This window comes from Myotis daubentonii, chromosome 9 (genome assembly GCF_963259705.1).
Source record: "Myotis daubentonii chromosome 9, mMyoDau2.1, whole genome shotgun sequence".
Taxonomy (NCBI): domain Eukaryota; kingdom Metazoa; phylum Chordata; class Mammalia; order Chiroptera; family Vespertilionidae; genus Myotis; species Myotis daubentonii.
Genome location: NC_081848.1, coordinates 14,306,590 through 14,328,530, shown reverse-complemented (window position 1 = coordinate 14,328,530; position 21,941 = coordinate 14,306,590). Strand labels below are relative to the sequence as shown.

The 21,941-nt window shown below is 36.6% G+C and overlaps 1 protein-coding gene across 6 annotated transcripts in view; it reads right to left on the bottom strand.

Annotated features, from left to right (window-relative positions):
- The window catches only part of ATM (ATM serine/threonine kinase), a 135,955-nt gene that overhangs the window by 86,412 nt on the left and 27,602 nt on the right, over positions 1–21,941 (bottom strand). For 5 of the 6 annotated variants that reach the window (XM_059707986.1, XM_059707985.1, XM_059707988.1 and 2 more), the window contains 13 exons: positions 21,512–21,607; positions 20,162–20,387; positions 18,409–18,534; positions 17,735–17,860; positions 16,159–16,248; positions 10,573–10,744; positions 9,589–9,788; positions 7,275–7,357; positions 7,025–7,180; positions 6,212–6,287; positions 5,952–6,082; positions 3,269–3,389; positions 1,200–1,373 (listed from right to left, as the gene is read on the bottom strand). In XM_059707986.1, the coding sequence (XP_059563969.1) occupies positions 1,200–1,373; positions 3,269–3,389; positions 5,952–6,082; positions 6,212–6,287; positions 7,025–7,180; positions 7,275–7,357; positions 9,589–9,788; positions 10,573–10,744; positions 16,159–16,248; positions 17,735–17,860; positions 18,409–18,534; positions 20,162–20,387; positions 21,512–21,607 (1,777 nt within the window). Of the gene's footprint in view, positions 1–1,199; positions 1,374–3,268; positions 3,390–5,951; positions 6,083–6,211; positions 6,288–7,024; positions 7,181–7,274; positions 7,358–9,588; positions 9,789–10,572; positions 10,745–16,158; positions 16,249–17,734; positions 17,861–18,408; positions 18,535–20,161; positions 20,388–21,511; positions 21,608–21,941 lie in introns of those variants that run through there. The other variant, XM_059707990.1, reaches the window with a different exon arrangement.

Genomic DNA, 21,941 nt, shown 5'->3' with positions numbered 1-21,941 from the left:
CACACCTCATGCCTTGGTAGGGCCAGACCAAATGATTTCATGGGCCTTATATGGCCCATGGGGCAGATGTTCCCCACCCCGGGTCTAAAGTAAAATAATTCTTCTTCTCAGTCCTAAACCCAAATGAGAAAATACAAAACACTATATTCCACTTACAATAATAACTAGGTGATGCAATTGTTTTTTTTTTTTTAAAGCAACTTATCTTAATCCTGAGAAGTAAAAGGTTAACTTGTCTAAGACTGATTACCCACAGGTTGGCCTACTGCAAAGCTCCATGGAAACCAGGTTGTCAGGATGCTGAATGGGATAGCAGGCTACTGAGCTGTCACTTGTTCATCATATAAAAATCTACACTGGAAGGGCTTGGAGCTTCCCAAACCATGAATGCTGAGGTAGTGGAACAAGTCAGGAATGAACATTCTACAACACTGTGCTGATGAAATTGCAAGGCTAGACCCTGGTCTTCCTTTCCTAATCATGCAACTTAAAAGCTCTAAAACAGTGATTCCCAAAGTGGGCGCTACCGCCCCCTGGTGGGCGCTGCAGCGATCCAGGGGGGCGGTGATGGCCACAGGTGCATTTGTTTTAACGTTTTTTGTATTACCTTTCTATTCTGAGTTCAACAAATAGTTTCATAATTTCAAACTTCAATGTTTCTAATTTACACCTTTCTTTACTATATTTTATGAAAAAGGTAGAAACATTAATACATACATCTTTCTGTTTAATTGCTATTAAAATTTAAAAAAAATTAATTTCCAGGGGCGCTGAGTAATATTTTTTCTGGAAAGGGGGCGGTAGGCCAAATAAGTTTGGGAACCACTGCTCTAAAATTTCATGCCTGACTCTGCTAGATCCCAATGCCCTGCCCCAGAATCAACCAGGCAGAACACTCACTACTGCTGTGTTCTCCGTGTTTCAGTCAATAAATGCTATTACAGAAGGCCTGGTCTGCATGGCAACAGGCCATTCACCCTTGTTAGTTTAATGAATACCTGTGAAATGTTCCTGAATTGAATGCAAGAAATAATAACAAGGTATACAAATAAATACACTCTTTTTCAAACACATTATTAAAAAATAAAACTGTCTCTAAGTCTTTTGTAAGTGCCACTTTAAAATTCTAGTTTAACTTTTTTAATTGTTTAAAAGTCACCCAAGGAAGATTATAATAAAAAATATTCATCCACATGTACCTTTTTAATGAGGTGAGGTTCTAATCCATTATCTTTTACAGACTTGCATAGGGCAAACAAAGCTTGTTTTTCACAGACAGGACTACAGTATAAAACCACAGCCATCGTCATCAGTAAAACAGCTTTTCTATTGTAAATCTCATCCATAAGTTCAGGGTTCTCAGCACTGTGGGACTTTATAAGTATTTAAACATTACAAATAAACCAGTGAGGATAAAATCAAAGTATACTATGACACATTTAAGCAGGCAATGAACAGTTTTAAATCCTACAGTGACAAAGCTCAGAGTAGAGATTTTGAGAAAATATCAGTTTCTAGAGTGTCAAAGACTGCTTTTGATTATGGAAAGAATTGCTAAACATTTCAGTGATGTATAAAGCACATCAAAGAAAAAAGAGAAATTCCAAGTAGGTGAGAGAGATTAAAAGTTCCTCTTCAACTACCAAGTATACTTCATAAGATGTTTATGATTACAACAATATATACTTCTTATTTTTAAAAATATTTTCATATCTTTACCAAAAGGAACAATCAAAACATGCAACTAGACAGGATGACATACCCTTCAATAGTTATAATATCCCTACAAATATGTACATTTTTTGATTTGCTATACTTGAAAGAAGTTTCTCTTCACATTTAGAAAAAAACTGCTACTCTCTGATGCTAGCTTTGGTTTTTGGTACAAGAAAAAGTAAGGATCTAATTCTTTTACTAAATGGCAATCAACATGCTCAAAAACAGCTATGAGGTCAATGAGTCAACTCCACCTATTCCTTATAAGAGATGGATCTACAGACTCGCTAACATCCTAACTCAGAGTCTACTTTACTTTTACTGAGAGCCAAACTCAACATGCTAGCTGCCCTCTCAAATGTATAGAAGAGCCCTAGCCGGTATGGTTCAGTGGATAGAGCGCCAGCCTGCGGAGTGAAGGGTTCCAGGTTTGATTAGTCATGAGCACATGCCCAGGTTGTGGGCTCAATTCCCAGCAGGGGGCGTGCAGGAAGCAGCCAATCAATGATTCTATCTCATCACTGATGTTTCTCTCTCTCTCCCTTCCTCTCTAAAATCAATAAAAATATATTTAAAAAATAAAATAAAATGTATAGAAGATCAAATTCTTTCTATCAACCTGTTCATGCCAGTATGCTTCTATCAATGATGTCAAAGACAGACTTTGCTTTTTTGAAAGACTGTTACAATGTTGATTCATAGTGTGCTCTCAAATGTAAAACTTCTTAGGTCTTTATCTAAATGAATTGTTGTCAGGTCAATATTTTCCCTTTTTGCACATGACAGGCTGATTTTAAAATGTATGATATACATTATCTCTATTAATTTTATAATATTTAAACTCATTTTTCTAATCTATTGAAATCTTTTACTAAATTCACATTCTTCACACAACTGTCCTTTTCAGTCTTGTGCTATCACAGACTAGAAAGTCATTTAATTAACTGCCTCATATAGCTTTTACAAACAAATTAAAGCATAAATAAATGAATAAATTCTAAGCCTAGGACAATTTTCATTTTAAGGAAAAAAAATCATTATTCTACAGAGAAATATGAAAATCAAGAGGTTCACTAAAGGACACCATGGTAATTTGATATTCCTTATTAGAACATTTTTCTCAATCCATTTCTTCCTATTGTTACCTGTTCTCTGAACTAGATTTTGTCCAGCTCTTACAAAAAATAAAAGTTTAATAAAAAAGAAAACCATTTATACTCCTAGAAAATTCAGGAAATTGTTTTCCAGCAAAAATGCTACAAATAAGCTGAATCAAAAGAAATTGCCATTATTCTACTAATCCTGACCAATAAATACAAATATTTCAATCAGTTCATACAGTTGTTTTAGTCTAACTTTTTTTATTGTCGACATTATTACAGATGTTTCCCATAACCCCCACCCTTTTCCCACCTCCACCCTTCCTGCTATAGTCTAACTTTATACTGTAAACTATTAGATAGAAACTGTCTTGGGCCAATGTTGGTAAAGTAATATATGGTATGTTTATAGAAAGTATACAATAATAGCAAATGCACATTACTAAAATTACCACTGCTCTCATTCCTTCCTGAGCTTTCAGGTACGCATTTTCAAAAGCTGTTTGCTGAAGCTTCAAAGGAAGTGCTTTCAATAACGTGGAAGAACCTGCTTGTTTCATATCCTGAAATAACCTTTAAAAAAAAGTGAAATAATGTTTTACCTTAAACCGTACTTCCTAAAACATATTACAGGACAAAAATAAATCACTCTGTGAGACATCCTAATAGGTCTTCTTTCAAAAGTCAAGAAAATAGGAGTGCACTTAAAAGAGGTTAAGATCCATTGCTGAATAATGGTAGGGTCTTTACCATATACTCCATTTTCCCCTAGAACCAAAAAGGGTCTCAAAGACCTTCTAGCTTACTGTGCAAACCTGAATTGGCCTGAACTCAAAGTACCCCAAAAAGGAAAATTGTCCTCTGGTCAAATGCCAATTAGAAGGAGTCACAGACTCTTATTAGTATATTAACCTGTCCTAATATTCAATCATCCTGAAAGTGAATAGCTTAATGTCTTGATGTTCCACTTAAATATTTTATGTGATGGAAAACAGTTGATCAGTGCCATTTGCAAAAAATCCTAGTATATTTAAGGACAACTCTTCAATCAATTTTGTCCTTTATGCTCATTTAGTATCAAGACTTTTAAACTTTTTGGTGTTCCTCTGATTCCTCCCATTTCTTTAATTTCTGTTGAAATGTCCAATTTAGATATCTAACAAGTAAACACCTAAAAAAGAAATCAACAAGTGCAATGTTCATGCCATTCTTGAATTTATACATTTTTGAATCTTAAGAGATTATGCAATGCTACTACTACAGTGCTTTATTACATTCAACTTATGATCCTCTATAAATTCATCTTTTTTTAAGCTCTTTTAAAAAATACTTTTATTAAAGTATAGTTTGCATACAATATTACAATAGTTTCAGGTGTAAAATATAGTGACTCAACATTTATATACCTTACAACGTGATCATCACACTAAGTCTAGCAATGATCTGTCACCATGCAAAGTTGTTACATTATTATTGACTATATTCCGAGCTTGTGTACTATACCTTCGTGGCTTATTTATTTTATAACTGGAGTTTGTGCCTCTTATTCCCCTCCACCTTTTTCATCCATCCATCCCCCTCCCCTCTGACAACTATCAGTTTTTTCTTTGTTTCTTTGAGTATAACTTCAGGGCTTTAACTTCAGTATATATTTTCTATCGTCTAAGACTTGAAGTAAAGCACACATTCATTAGCAATCCTTACAATGCACTATTGTTTACTGAAGAATCCCAAACCTGAGGAATTAGACACAATTCTATTTATACAAACATTATTGTCATCATATTTAAATTTTGGACACATTAGGTTATCTAACACATATATTGATGTGACTGCTGGAGCAATTTCTTTATAGTGATTTTTAATTATTGGTCACTTACATGTGAACAACAAAGTTACTCAAATGATTTTTTGCTTTACTGTTTTTAAAGTATAATGTAATTTTTTTCAATATTCATTGATTTTTAGAAGTTATTAGACACCTATTAGCAAGTATTGTTGTAGGTGCTAAATCAACAGACAAAAAAAATGTCATCAGGATCTTATATCCTGGGTAGTAGACACACCTCATTCAACTCAACCACTTACTAGCTCTGTCGCACTGATCAAGCTACTTTATCTCTTTAAGCCAGAGAGTTTTCATTTATAAATTAGAGAAAATAATGGTATCTAAGTGAGAGAGTTGTTAGAATTAAAAGAAAATATAAAGGCCAGGCTCAGCTAGTGTGGCTCAGTAGTTGAGTATCAATCTATGAACCAGGAGGTCACAGTTCAATTCCTGGTCAGGATACATGCCCAGGTTGCAGGTTCCATCCCCAGTGTGGGGCATGCAGGGGGCAGCCAACAATGATTCTCTCTCATCATTGATGTTTGCACCTCTCTCTCTCTCTCTCTCTCTCTCTCTCTCTCTCTCTCTCTCTCTCTCTCTCTCGCCGTTCTCACTCTTCCTCTCCCCCTCCTTCTCCCTCTCCCATCCTTTCTGAAATCAATGAAAATATCCTATATAATAACAGGCTAATGTGCAAATCAACCGAACAGCAGAACGACTGGTCACTATGACGCTCACTGACCATCAGGGGGCAGATACTCAACGAAGGAGCTGCCCACTAGTGGTCAGTGTGCTTCCACAGGGGGAGCACCGCTCAGCCAAAAGCCAGGCTCACAGCAGGTGAGCACAGTGAGCACTAAGGATGGCCAAAGCTAAGGTTGGCCAACTGCTAACTCAGGCCTGCTCCCCTTGGGAAGCGGGCCTAAGCCATCAGTCAGACATCCCCCAAGGGCTCCCAGACTGTGAGAGGGCACAGGCTAGGATGAAGGAATCCCACCCCCACCCCCCGCCCTGAGTGCACGAATTTCATGCACTGAGCCTCTAGAGAGAGAGAGAGAGTGTGTGTGTGTGTGTGTGTGTGTGTGTATAGAGAGAGAGAGAGAGAGAGAGAGAGAGAGAGAGAGAGAGAGAAAACAGAAAAGCCAGGCATACAGTATATGCTCAATAACTATTAGCTTTTTAAAAAAATTACAGTTGATATAAGTGATTAGCTATTTTTAATATTGCAACAAGTAACCCATGACTATGCTAGCATTGCATTGATATCTGCAGCATTCCAGACATTTCATAAATATTTGACTCATTACCTATTGATTGATTCTGCAGCCAACATGCGAACTTGGTGGTCATTATCAGCAAGAAATTGTGGAAATACTTCATTTACAGAAAAGGTTTTTCCCGCTGAATTAAGAATAGCCCATTCTGAATAAGGATCAGCCTATGGAAAAAGAACAACTTAGGTTAAATACGAAATACTAAGAAAGAAATCACCCATTAACAAACAGAAACAAAGGCTGTTTTTAAAATTTACGGAAAACTTTCTAACACTTAATGTGGAGTAACTCACCTCAAGCAAAGTTTTCAGGCATTTGACTAGTGCCATTCTTACAGAGAATATGCATTTCCTGTCCTTGATTAATTGCCTGAAATAAAGTGTTTCAATGTCAAATAATTATTCCAATAAAAGCACAGTAAAAAAAATCACTTCCAACATTTCTTTCCATGCCAACTTTAATCATTATGTGGCACATGCCAATAATCTCATCTTCCAAAAAGAATTCCATATAAAAGAAATGCTTAGTTCATTTTAATATTATTAGACTTATATGATTATGTCTGACTTAGCTATCTTACTTCAGCTAACCATGTTATATAGTAATCTTAATGTAAGAGGAACATTTTAAAGTCTTTTGTTGTTATATCAAAAATTTAAAAACCATTTCTATATTGATTCTGAAGTCCTTTACAGTCAAATGATATGAGAGCTCTAAATTATATATATGTGCTACTCTGTAAGCATCATAGTGTTGTCTCACACTATGATTATATACATGAAATAACCAGATACTGATAAGGCCAATTCCATTGATTTCGACATGATGCACTTTGCTTTATTCACCATATATGTCAAACTATTAAGTGATTCAAAATTTGCAGGGAAATACTAAACACACTTTAGAAAGCCAAGCCTTAAAAAAAATACAATGTGGTTCTTCAAGAAATTAAGGGGGGGGGGGGGACACAAATTACATTTACTATTGTTAAAAGAATATGTAATTACAATTAAGGATTAGAAGAAGTCACTAATGCAGAAATGTAAAAGTTACATCTGTATCAGAAGAAGCAAAAAAAAGAACTCCACAGAATAATCTGTACCTACCAAAACGCTTCAATAACTGTTAGAAACTGTCCTTGAGCATCCTTTGTGTTCTCAGAATCCATACTGCCCTGACACAGGTTCCCCACTATATGAACGATGTGGTTTAAAATTGTTTTACAAACCTCTTGGTCACGGCGATATAAAGAACACAATTTGCTACGGTGGAAAAAGTTTAACTTTATAAGCATGACAGAACACATCAGTTAGTTTATAAATTTTAAGTGAACATAACATGGTTTTAATTGCTTACGATAGTGGTTTCAGAAGTTCAACAACATCTTCCATTGGCAAAGGATATTCTTCTCCAGGAAGCTCCTTTAAAAGCACTAGATACTAAGATAGTTGGGTGGGTGGAGGGTAGGGAGTGAGAAATCAATTGTTTTTAAACATGTCATTTACTTAAATAAGTATATATTTAACCACAAAATCATATATTCATACACACAAGCCACACAAGACCAGTGATTTTCTTTAAAAGGTAGTATAGTAAAAAAAAAGCAATTGAGGTCAAAAAAGCTGGATTCAAATCCCAGCACAACTTATTACTTGTGCGGTGAAAAACCTTGCAATGTCACCCAGCCAGTGTTGCTCAGTAGTTGAGCACCAACGCAGGAACCAAGAAGTCACCAGTTCGATTCCCAGACAGGGTACATGCCCAGGTTGCATGCTCGGTTCCCTGTAGGGGGCTTAGAGGAGGCAGCCAATCTATGATTCGCAATGCACAATATTTCTATATCTATATTCCTCTCCCTTCCTCTCTCTTTAAAAAATAAAAACATTTAAAAAACAAAAAACTTGCATTGTCATCTGAGCCTTTGTACTCTCACCTGTAAAATGGGGATATAGCATTTATTTAGCCATATTACTGTGAGGATTAAAGGAAATGAATGTAAAGATCTAGCATTTATTGTAGGAATTCAATTAATGATAGTTATTAATTGCTGGGATTAAGTGCCTGAACAAGAATCTAAAACTATATTGTTTCTAATCTCGCACGTACCTTAATTAGAAGAAATATTTTAATACTGCTATTCACCCTTTCTCTATAATAGATTTGTCAACCAAATTCACAATCAACAATGACAGATCAAAACACACGGGTGCGACTGGCGCCAGCGAGCGCTTTACATATAAATATAGATAAACTTGCTTAATTAGACCCGCTTTCTGATGTAGCTAAACTTTTTCCAGCCCAGTGAAGCACCCCAACTTCTCTTTCAGGTAACTGTCAGCAACACAGCAGCAAATATCAACACAAAGCAGACTATTATTGTAGATCACGCAGGGAGAACAAAGGGTAAAATATTTAACTGCAGCAGTGTTTGACTATAGTCTGTGCAATGAGAAAACCTGAAGTCATTTTCAAGGTCCACCATTTCTTACTTCTTTTCAGTCGGGTCATGTTTCTAAGCTTTCTAAATCTCCATTTCCCAGCTAATGAATAGAAACTAGGATTCCACCGAATCTCCTATCTGCCTATTCCAGGACTTCTGTGAGGATCAAATGAGATGAGGCACGGGAAAATGCTTCACAGATATTTGGTTAAAGTGTAAAGTGTTTCCACCTGGCTATAAAGCAAGTCGTGTTCCTAGGCCAGTGATGGCGAACCTATGACATGCGTGTCAGAGGTGACACGCAAATTCATTTTTTTGGTTGATTTTTCTTTGTTAAATGGCATTTAAATATATAAAATAAATATCAAAAATATAAGTCTTCGCCCTAACCAGTTTGGCTCAGTGGATAGAGTGTCAGCCTGTGGACTCAAGGGTACCAAGTTCGATTCCGGTCAAGGGCATGTACCTTGGTTGTGGGCACATCCCCAGTAGGGAGTGTGCAGGAGGCAGCTGATCGATGTTTCTCTCTCATCGATGTTTCTGGCTCTCTATCCCTCTCTCTTCCTCGCTGTAAAAAATCAATATACATATATATATATAAATCTTAGTTTTACTATGGTGCAAATATCAAAAAATTCCTATATGTGACACGGCACCAGAGTTAAGTTAGGGTTTTTCAAAATGCTGACACGCCGAGCTCAAAAGGTTCGCCATCACTGTCCTCGGCTGAAGAAAATCCAAGGAGGCTAGTTGCTAGGGAAAGGAAGCCAGCTGTTGCTATGTGACGTCATTATCCGGTGCCCACAGCCACTGTTTCTGGCTTGTCACAGCAGCTCCTGTGTTGAGCATCTGCGCCCTGGTGGTCAGTGCACATCATAGCGACCAGTCAGAGAGATGGATACTTAGCATATTAGTCTCTTATATATATAGATTACTTTTACATTCAGAATCTGTGTTTCTTGGCCTAGTTTAAAGAACTTATAATTAAGTATACCTTAAGATAATAAATCTACGTAAAGTCAATCCAAGTTTTAATGTTTCTGTGTCTACTTAAATTTTTTCCCCAAGCACTTTAAAGGAAAAAGTGTATTTTATAACTAATCTCAGATTCATTTATTAAGAAAGCAATTTCAACACTTTAAAGGTACTATGTGGTTCTGATGTCAATCTATTATCTTCAGCAGCAATGCCAGACAGAACTATAAAGAATCTTCATTTTACTTAACTCACCATGTGTAGGTGGAGAGATTTGGTAAGATCTAGTATACTAGGATCAATTAACATTAACAATTTCCTCCGAATATCAACTGCTCTAAATGACACAGGACTGGTCTGAGCTGTGGTTACACCTACACACAAGAACTTGAGCATGTCTAAAAAAAGCAGATCTTGTTTCGACAGATGTTCCTCAGCTAAGGGATTCATGGCACCTATAAATAAAAAGCACTTATTAAAACTAAGAGCAGGGCACAAAAGCCACACAAATGGAACATTATTAGCTCAAATAGCCTCCCCTCTATCAAGAAAAAAAAGATTAAAGTATATGATAAACAAAATTATGGTGAAATCAACTAAACACTAAAAGCTTCAAAATTCTTCATTAAAGGTTACCCCAGGATTTTATCATCAAGAAATGATCTATGGAAAAATCCATATGGACAAACATTCAGTGCAGTACTATTAATTATAAGAAAATAGAAATCTAAATTTCTAACAGTAAATAATGGTCAAGTAAATTATGTTATGTATGTTAGTTGGGATACTATGAAGCCATTAAAAAATTTGCTCATCAATTCAAGCAGCTCAATGAAAAAAAAAAAGTTTATAATTAATGTTAAAAAATCAAGGTGTAAAAAAGACATAAGAATGTCAATGCTAATTACAATTTTCAAAAGGTCTATAGACAAATAACAGAAAAAGTTTAAAAGGATGGCATTGTGGGTACTTTATCACTCTCCTGCTTTCAATTTTCCAAAAAAACTATTATATGATTTTCTTTAGTGATTATTTTAATTTTCCTTATGAAGAACAGAAAACTAATAAATTCCATTAAAATTAGAGAATCTAAAGGGTACAGAAAAAAAACAATCCTAATAAACTATACCAAAAACTAAAAAATAAAATGAGCATACAATTGGTATCAATGAGGATTTTTGTAATGTAAAATCAATATGAAGAAATAAAAATAATCCCACAAAGTAAATATATATTTACCAATAGTAAGCTGGCTCTCTCCAGATTCATTTGCATCACTAACACTACTAGCAGGGTAACTATTAAACACACTCATGGATGACTGATTCTCCATCTCCTTTACATTTTCATCAGTGTCATCTCCCACTGATTCGACTTGTCCATAGTCAAGTGGCTTTTTTATAAAGGAGACCTTCAAAAGAGAAAGAAAGATGTTTTTTCAAGTTGGCTTCTTTCTGAAGCACGTTGTAATTAAAATTCACCTAATCATATGGCTCAAGATTCATGTGCATGAACACTGCAGTATTATTTCTATTAAATGTCCAACAACAGAAAAATGGATATAAATAGTAATGTCTACCTAACAGAATAATATGCAATCTTTACAAAAAATTTCTTACACTAAGAAATTTTAATACTACCCAAAATTGATAACAGTGTGGAAAAAAGTATAAGTTGATATGATTATTTTGAGGACATTTATTATATTCATCAAAAACATAAAATTCACATTCCTTCTGAACAACTAATTTCATTTCTAGAATATCTCCTTCATCCTTCATAGGTACAGATATAAGTAGACAAAACAACCTTTACCACAGAAAAAAAATAGAAACTACTTAAAATGTTAATTAAGACCCAATGCACTGGGCTTCCAGTCAAGGCAGAGGTATAGATAAATGCAATACTCACATCCTCCCAGGAGCACATCAAAATTACAACTAAACTCCAGAACAACCATCACTCAGAATCACCTGAAATCTAGCTGAACAAAAGTCTGTATAAAAATATACCGAAGAAACCACACTGAGGCTGGTAGAAGAGGTAGAGATACAGAGGGAGCTAGTCCCACACGCGTGTTTTAAAAATCAGGAGGGTATTTTGGCTGTGGAGATCCCCCTGAGGAGTGAGGGTTCCCAGCCCCAAACCAGGCCCCCGAGCCCAGGGTTCCAGTGCCAGAAGACAAGTCCCCATAACTTCTGGCTGTGAAAACCAGCAGGGATTGTGGTTGAGACAGAGGGCTGCTGGAGTCCCAGGTGTTCCTCTTAAAGGGCTCCACTGCAAAAACTTACTCAGATTCACTTGCTCTGAGCTCCAGCACTGGGGCAGCAGCTCAAAAGGCAAGAGGTCCGAAACCGGTTTGGCTCAGTGGATAGAGCGTCGGCCTGCGGACTGAAGGGTCCCAGGTTCGATTCCGGTCAAGGGCATGTACCTGGGTTGCGGGCACATCCCCAGTGGGAGATGTGCGGGAGGCAGCTGATCGATGTTTCTCTGTCATCGATGTTTCTAACTCTCTATCCCTCTACCTTCCTCTCTGTAAAAAATCAATAAAATATATATTTTTTAAAAAGGCAACAGGGACATACAGGGAGGAACTGAATTGTCTGGATATGGGGCAAAGACTGGAAGAGTGGCTTTTACCCAGACCGAAGTGCTGGCAAAAACCATTGTTCCTTTTCTGAGTCCCCTGCCCCCGACCCCACCACCTGCCACAAGGCCCACAGGCAAGCACCATATCTGAGCCTGATTAACTGTTCACCCCATCCTGGTGAGTCCCTGAGATAGTGCCCTACCCACCTTGTGGGCCCTTCCAAGCAACTTCCAGTAGCTTTTCCATACAAGCAGCCTGTCTTGGCTCCTGCTGAGAACTTTCCTAAAATCTCTCAAAGTTCACAAACCCTACCTCAACAAGCAGGATCTGGCTTTGGCATGCCTCATACCTCCTGCTAATGGTCCCAGGCCTGGCAAGAGCAACAGCTGGCCCCTGTTCACATCATGGGCTCTCCTCATCACCTCCAAGCCCAGCACAGGTAGCAGTCTTCTGCAGATCGTTCTGTAGCTCATGCTGGGTGGCCCTGGGCAGGATATGGATGGCAGCTGACTTTGGTCTGCACCTCCCTGAGGACTCCAGAGATAGTGCACCAGGTGGACAGTGTCAGACAATGCCAGAACACCACCCAACCACCTCTATCAGCAGCACACTCAAGGTGAGAACTAATCAGGCACCAGAGCCCCACTGAAGCAAGTCCTGCTCCCTGGGGTTGGCCCCTGCATAAGAGCTTTTCCATTGTAGTCATGGCCAGTTGTAGCCAACCGGCCTCGAGGTAAATACCTCCCACTGATGTGCCAACAACAATCAAAGCTCAACTACAACAGGAGGAGTCACATAGCCAAGACACGGCACACCTGAAGTACCCAGCTAAAATGACCAGGGAGGCTGTGTCACTAGGCCCTACGGGACACCAACTACATTAGACCACTCTACCAAGACGGGGACATGTAACAGCTCTACCTACTACACAGAAGCCAGCACAGGGAGGCAGCCAAAATGAGGAGATAAAGAAATATGTCTCAAATGAAACAATAGCACAATACCCCAGAAAAAGAACTAAACAAATGGAGACAAGCAATACCAGGTGCAGAGTTCAAAACACTGGTTGAAGGATACTCAATGAACCTAGGGGAAGAGCAGATGAATTAAATGAACTTTAATAAGGAGAGGAAATACAAAAATGGAAATAGCAAACATAGAGAAGAACCCGATGAAAGATACACAAACTGAAATGAAGTTACTGGGAATCAACAACGGAGAAGATGAAGCAGAGTAGCAAACCAGCAACCGGAAGATAAAGTAGCAAAAAAACGCCCAATCAAAATAGCAAAAAGAAAAAGAATCCAAAAAATTGTGGACAGTTTAAGGAGCCTCTGGGACAACATCAAGCGTACCAACATTCACATTATGGGGGTGCCTCCTGGAAGAAGAGAGAGAATTGAAATCCTATTTGGAAAAATAATAACAAAAAACTTTACTAACCTGGTGAATAGACATAAAAGTCCAGGAAATATAGAGTCCCAAACAAGATGAACTCAAAGAAGTCTACACCAAGACACATCATAATTAAAATGCCAAAGGTTAAAGACAAAGAGAGAATCTTAAAAACAGCAAGAAGGAACCCATTAGTTAGCTACAAGAGAGCTCCCATAAGCCTGTCAGCTGATTTCTCAATAGAAATTTTGCAGGCAGGAAGTAGTGACTCAAAATATTCAAAGGGATAAAGCAAGGACCTACAATCAACATTACTCTACCTAGGAAAGCTATCATTTAGAATGGAAGGATAAAGAGATTCCCGGACTAGAAAAGGCTAGTTCATCACCATCAAAACAGAATAAAAAGAGATAAGAAATATGAATAATAAAATGGCAATAAATACCCTTAAGCCTCATTTCTTGAACATCTCCCATCTCAAACAATTTGGGCTTTCGATCAAGTTATTCACAGCAAAAATGTCCCAATTGTTAAGTTTTGGTTTTCTACCTGACAACCCTTTCACGCTGATACCTCGGCATGACAAAAGGAATCTTTCAGGCAGCAAACAAAGAAGAGAACGCTTTTGTTGCTGGAGAAAACAAGGATTAGCACAATTTTAAAAAAGAAAAAGGCCTTCTAGAGTGCTAATGTTGCTAAGTGTGAAAGAAACAATGATCAGACGATTAAAGAGGCAGAAAAACTGTTGTTGGTTTGGACAGGTGAAAAGCAGTTAGCCAGTGACAGCCATTTCCTGGAGGCAGTAATATACAGACAAGCAAAGATGCTGTATGCAGACCTGAAAGACATCCCTAGACCGAATGCTAAAAGTGATTTGTTTAAGGCTAATAGGGAGTGTTTTGATAAATTTAAGAAAAGAAGTGTGGCCGAAACCGGTTTGGCTCAGTGGATAGAGCGTCGGCCTGCGGATTGAAAGGTCCCAGGTTCGGTTCCGGTCAAGGGCATCTACCTGGGTTGCGGGCACATCCCCAGTGGGAAATGTGCAGGAGGTAGCTGATCGATGTTTCTCTCTCATCGATGTTTCTAACTCTCTATCTCTCTCCCTTCCTTTCTGTACAAAATCAATAAAATATATTTAAAAAAAAAAAGAAAAGAAGTGTGTATTTATAGATTAAACAGTACATTAGACATGTACTGTATATAAGAAAGGCTAAAGAAGAAAATCATTTGGGGGGTCTGAAACAGATTAATTCCATTTACATTATTTCTAATGGGGAAAAAAATGATTTGATTTTCAAATAAATCACTCCTTGAACAACCTTCAGGAATGAATTAAGTTCAAGAACCAAAATTCCATACCTATTAACAATTAATTTTAAAAATGCAAATGGACTAAATGCTCCAATCAAAAGACAAACGGGACTCACTTCACATCAAAAGACACATACAGACTAAAAGTATAGGGATGGGAAAAAATACGTTATAAAAATAAAAACAAACAAAAGAGCTGGGATAGCAATCCTTATAATAGACAAAACAGAATTTAAAACAAAGGCTATAACCAGAGACAAAGAAGTACCCAGCAATTCCACTTACGGGTACTTATCCAAAGAAACCAAAAACACTAGAATGAAAAAACATATGCATCCGTATGTTCCTTACAGAATTATCTACAATAACCAAGATATGAAAGTCAACTAAGTGTCCATCAAAAGATGAACAGATGAAGTATAAGTGGTGCATGCATACAATGGAGTATGGGTCAAACTGAAAAAAAGAATGAAATCTTGCCATCTGCAACAGCATGGATGGACCTGCAGATATTGTGCTGAGTGAAATAAGCCAGACAGAGAAGGACAAATGCCGTATGATTTCACTTATATGTGGAATCTAAAGAACAAAATAAATGAACCTGAACAGAAACAGACTCAGAGATACAGAGAACATTTTCACAGTGGCCAGATGGGAGGGAATTGGGGACATGGGGGACAAAGGTGAAGGGATTAAATACAAATTGGTAGTGACAGAACAGTCATGGAAATGTAAAGTACAGCGCAGAAAATATAGTTAATAATATTGTAATAACTATGTATGGTGTCAGATGGTACTAGATTTATCAGGGTGATCATTTGTAAGTTATAGAACTGTCTAATCACTGGGTTGTACACTTGAAAGTAACATAATATTGTAACATAAAATATAATTGAAAAATTTTAAATTACTTTAAAAAAAAGATCTGATGGGTTAAAACTACATATATACCATACCCATATAATAAAATACGAGGCTACTGCTAAAAAAGTGGAAGGTGTAACACTAAGCAGTGACATGAAAAAGTGACCAAGATTTATTATTAAATGAAATTAATTCAGTTATAGAGTATTTTTTTCACTCATTAGATATTTGAATATCCACTCTGTGTGCCAGGTATTATTTCAGTTAAAAAAGTATGCATCGCAGAGTTCATTTGTATGGAAGAAGAAAAACAAATACCATGATGAGACTATGTTCTGCTCTGCCAAGGTTTTTGCTTTTATTTTTATGAATAGAGAACTATGTTACAGAGAAATAGATATGAGCCTGGATGCTTAGTTCCTAATTGTTCAGTCTATTATTATTTATTGAGAAATTAAAAGCCAAGCACTGTGCTAGGTACTGATATTAAGAAGCAATGAAATATACCCACCCCCAAACCAAATAACTTTAATTTCCACATTTAGAAAGCATAAAATGCCATATATTGTGAAATGCATCATTTAAGAGCTATTTCAATGGGGGGGGGGGGAGGAAAGCATCTTAAAATCAATGAAATATGGTAGTAAAACAAGAAGCATACTTACTAAACTTCTACAAATATCAGCAATATCATTCATTAGCTTTGATGTTAACAATCGTAGGAAGAAGCTAGATGCAATCTTACTTGGACTATGCTGTAATGAAGTCGAACAAGAAAACCAAGCAAACAAAGAAATAAAAATAATTATTCTTGACAAATAATATTTTCTCTATATTGACTGAAATGTAAATTTTCCTTTACACTGAAAATTCTCTAACATAAGAAGCACAAATAAAGAGTTTGCTATTGGGGAGAAGTGATAAATTACTTCAAAAAATACTATTATCTTTCCTCAGATAATAACTACATATCTTTCACTGTGCATAAACAACATTAAAGTAAAATACCAGTTAATGACCCTAAACATAAGCAAACAATAATTGTAGCTTACATTTTATTCTTCCTTTTCTCGCCTTCCCCACTTACAGCAAAACATACAATACCACATTACAAAACTAAAAATACATGCTGATAATATTGATACGTGGTCATGTACTTAACATCAGCTTTCAAAATGTTTCCAATTATTTTTTAACAATTTAAACTGACTCAGCTACCCCCTCAGGCCCACTCCAAAACAAAACAAAGACTATACACAGTAGCAATCTTCCCACCAAACATTATATAGGACTATATGGGCAAAAAGAGAGTAACATATGTGCTGGATTTATTTATCTTGGTGGTGCTCACTATCCCTGGTATAGTGGTATGCACATCCAACAGCTAGCAGTCAACACATTTTTATTAAATGAACTAGAGGCCCAGTGCACGAAAATTCGTGCACTCGGCGGTGGGGAGGTCCCTCAGCCAGGTTTGTGCCCTCTCGCAGTCCGGGACCCCTTGGGGGATGTCCACCTGCCGGCTTAGGCCCGCTCCCCAGGGAACGGGCCTAAACTGGCTGTCAGACATTCCTCTGGCAGCCCAGGAGCCCTCGGGGGGATGTCCAACTGATGGCTTAGGCCCACTCCCCGGGGGATTGGGCCCAAGCTGGCAGTCAGACATCCCTCTGGAAGCCTGGAAGCCCTCGGGGGATGTCTGACTGACAGACAGACTAAGCCGCAGTTGGACATCCTTAATGCTGCCAAAGAGGCAAGAGAGGCTCCTGCCACTGCCGCTGTGTTCGCAACCGTCAGCTCAGCTTGTGGCTGAGCGAAGCTCCCCCTGTGGGAGCGCACTGACCACCAGGGGGTAGCTCCTGCATTGAGCATCTGCTCCTTGGTGATCAGTGCACGTCACAGCAACCAGTCGTTCCCGGTCATTCTGCCATTAGGGTAAATGTGCATATTACCATTTTATTATATAGGATGAAAATATGCTGGCAGCAAGAGTCATGTATGTAGTATATAACAGTGGTAAAATAATCTCTGAAACCTTCCTGAAATGATGAAATTAGTTTCATGAGAAATTCTGATTATCTGTTGCTTTATTCCTCTGAATACTACCTTTTATTTTCCATTCAATTTAATTTTATATCAGTGTGTAAACTTACAAATGGACCAAAAAACAAAAAATAATAACAACACCAACCAGTTATCAATCCCCTAGGAAGGCTATACTGTCAAGCAGGAAGAACATCTTACCTTCTTACAGTTACATAAGCAACTTGTACATAGATGCATCATATTTCTCAATGAAACAATTCTAGATTCCTCATTTGTCTTATTTTTAAACAGAGTAACACTTTCTCCAGCACACTGCATTAGAGACTATTAAAAATAAAGAAGGAAAAATTCAAATTCCAGTTAAAATTAGAGTTTAGTGACTGCTTTTAAAAGTTTTACTTAAAGGTAAAATTAAGTATTTAAGAAGTTATACTTGATTTATAGCATAATTAAAAATTACTAACAATTTTTAAAGGACATATATTATCCCATTTGTACAAATCACACAACTGACAGTAGTACCCAGAGATGAAAATAAGTTTCATGCTGAGTGCCTACTTGATTAATACTCTTTGTCAAGGATTCTTTAGGATAACTGATCACAGGAAAAACTTTTTAAAGTAAGATAAAAATAAGAATTTTTGTTAAGATTAAATTTTAATGTAATATTATTTCAATTACTGTATTTATTTTTGGCTTAAAATAATTTCACATCTCAAGGAAGGACACACAGTATCATTTCTTCTCAGGCTACATAAATACAAGGGAAATGGTCAACCTACATAAATATTTGTGTTTTCTAAACATGTACACTAATTTTCCCAGAGATATATTTCATTCAATTAATCTAGAACTTACATAAATTCTCATACCTTGGCTTTCTGGAATAATTCTGATTTATATGCTTCCTCTTCAGTTATTACACCCATATGACAATAGCAACCAAGAACACCCACCAAAAGACTTGAACACCGGACAAGCATTTCTGTATTTGAAGTCTTAAAAGTAAAACACAAATAAAAACATATAGTTTATAAGTAATTTGAGTACACTATGATTATCTATATATATAAAAGCCAAGCGACCAGAACGACGGAACAACTGAATGACCAGTTGCTATGATGTGCATCTGATTGGGACCCCAATCAGCTCCCCGCAACCGCCTGTGGCCCCTCCCCCTGCTGACCTGGCCCCCAATCGGCCCCCACCACCCCAATTGGGGGTGGGGCCAACTGGCCAACCTCCTGCGTCCCGTCCCCGCCACCGGCCCGGCCCCGATCGGTCCTGTGCACAAATTCATGCACCGAGCCTCTAGTCTCTTATAAGAAAAAATTTATGTACATGGTAAGAAACATTAAATACAGTAAATTGAGTTAATAGTGGCATAATTCTGGTTATCTCTAAAAAACATCTAAGAGATTCTTACAGAATTTTGATAACCAGGATTCTCAAGAAAACAGCGGAAGTATGTAATCATGGCCAAGTAAGACATCTCCTCTTAAAGTAGCCCAGTGTTCTGCAAATGAAGGCCCTTAAGTATTTGGAGGAAGAAAAAAAACAAAACCTGATAGGCAAATAAGTGTCTGTAACTCTTAGAACAGACACAGAAATTAGATTCATATAAAGAAATATTAAAATGACCTTGTGAGCTTCTGAAGGACATGAACTTTGACTTATTCAGCTTTTTAGATTCCAGAGACTAACACAAATATTTTTTGCAAGTAGGTACTGTTTAGCCAATTTTATAAAATTATTAATGATTTTGCCAAGGTTACACAGAAAAACTAGATTTTTGTTGTTGTTGTTGTTCCTATACTGTAGGAAATGGCATTTTAGGGGAAAACACAGAACTCCATATTACTTTGTAATGAAAGTGGTTACAACTGTGATCCTGAAGAATGTCAGTTACTAAGGTTAAGGCAGATGAAACAGGCACAGTGTCCCTTCTCTGGTTCTTTAGCTCACTATTCCTGGCTAATGAATTCACTCCTTTGAGTAGCTTATAGTTTTTATTTTATTCAACAAATACTTTATCATCTACCATGTAACAAGGCTTGTGGCAGATACAAAAATCAATAAAAATACATATATGCCCTTTAAGGAACTTATAGCATAGTTTAAGAGGTATTTGTGTATAAAATATGTACACAAATTATGGTACAAGGAAGATGCTAAGTATCCTTTCAAAATAGAAGTATTAAGTATTATGAAAATCAAAAGATGAATTATTATGGCTGAGATTATCTAAAAAAGGCTTTAGCAAGGATTGTGACATTCAGTTTCAATTATATTCTTTGGTGTTATAACAGTTCCCTCCACAAAACTGAGTCACTTTTTCATCAAATTGCTCTACTCAAAACCATTACTATTATTAACCATAAACCCACCCAAAGAATTCTACTTCTATGGTGTTTACCAGAGTTCTTGGTACAAAGAGTATCAAATTATTATTCTTTGATTTTCCTTTTTTCATACTGTTTTCACTACTAGCTGACATGTGCTGTCACTTTGCTTTTAAAAGGAAATTTCTCACTATTCTTAGTGCCTTTCCTACCTATTTCTCCTTCCTAAACAGTCTACAAAGTGGAATGAAATATGGGCCTTTGTTATTTTTAAAAATCTCACCTCAGATGAATAGTTATTTAGAAGCTGTTTTGACAATCCCAGAAGATAGCGATCCAGTGATTCCTTGAGATTTGGATGGACAGAAAAGCCTCTACTAGATTGGTGCTTTTCTATTGCACATTTTTCCACAACAGCTAAAAAATCCATCTTGTCAAAAGTTGTCTGAAGAAATAGTTCTTCAACTGCTGAGAATGAAGGCTCTTCTTTCTCATTTTGGTGCTGTTCACTTCAAGGAAGTAAGATCTTTAGTTTATAATTAAACTACCTAATATTTCATCTTCATATAACAGCAATATAATACAAGTGAAAATATTAACTTATTCAAAGACTGTTTATACAAGTATTAAATTATTCTTTTAAATGCTCCTCTTTGGAATTTGATACCTACTTGAACCAAATTTCATTATTCAGCAGCAAATTTTACTAACAGATGCACAGAACAAATACAAATTTCAATCTCAGAAAATTCAGAAAGTATTAAAAAGAAAACACTAATAACACCAGATATAAACATGAAAATAACATTACAAAGCATTTCCTTTTTTTAACCTTTGATTTCTCCAAAATGTAGATTTTTTTTCATCTTAGCCCTTTTGAGGGAGATTAAAAATCTTCATGCCAGTCATAGTGAAAAAAAAAACCCCCAAAAAACCACCCTTGTGTCCATGAACTAAAATGAGGCTTTAAAATTTATTTTTGTTTTCACTTTCTTCAAATATCATTGCCATGTGTTTTTTTTAATATATTTTATTGATTTTTTACAGAGAGGAAGGGAGAGGAATAGAGAGTTAGAAACATCGATGAGAGAGAAACATCAACCAGCTGCCTCCTGCACAACCCCTACTGGGGATGTGCCCACAACCAAAGTACATGCCCTTGACTGGAATCGAACGTGGGACCTTTCAGTCCGCAGGCCAACGCTCTATCCACTGAGCCAAACCGGTTAGGGCCATTGCCGTTTTTTATCATTTGTTTTTGAAGGTCACATAGTCAGATTTTTCTTTTCTTTTTTTATTTTTAATGACTATTTTTTTATTTTGTTTAGATTTTTCTTTTAATTGATTTTTAGGGAGAGGGACAGAGAGAAATATTGATGTGAGAACAAAACATTAATCAGCCACCTCCTGCCAGGGATTGAACTCACAACCTAGGTATGTGCCCCAACTGGAATCAAACCAGCAACCCCTTGGTGCATTGGACAATGCCCAACCAACTGAGCTTATATATTATAAGAAACATTTCCCTAGATAACAGTTGCGATTTTTTAGTTGACCAATTTAGTTCAACATTTCTAAGATGTAATTAAAGATATAACTTAAAAAACACACACAACTCTATTAGATAACATACCATTCCGGCACACTCTGGAAAAAATTCATTGCAGCTTTAGAGTTTTTCATAGTGAGACTCACAAGAATTTTCTCCAGTGCAAGATGAGGAAAATTACTATAAAGGAAAATAAAAATCTTCACTTAGAACACCAAAGCCATTTAAAATATTCTTTAAACTTAAACATCAATGTCTGACTTTAGTATATACCTCTAAAATTTGGATCCAAAATTAAAATTGCTTTCACTTATACTGAATGTCTTAACATCTGAAAGAATTTAAGGAGCATACATGTTATGTTACTATTATTTTTAACACTTTCTAGAAGCAAAATCATGTGCAAATTTGTAAAGCTCCTTTCTGAAATAAAACAACTATGAAATTAAAGTACTAGGATCCAGAGGTCTGTCCTCCAAACATTCAGTTCCAATTATTGACTATGGAAAGGTTA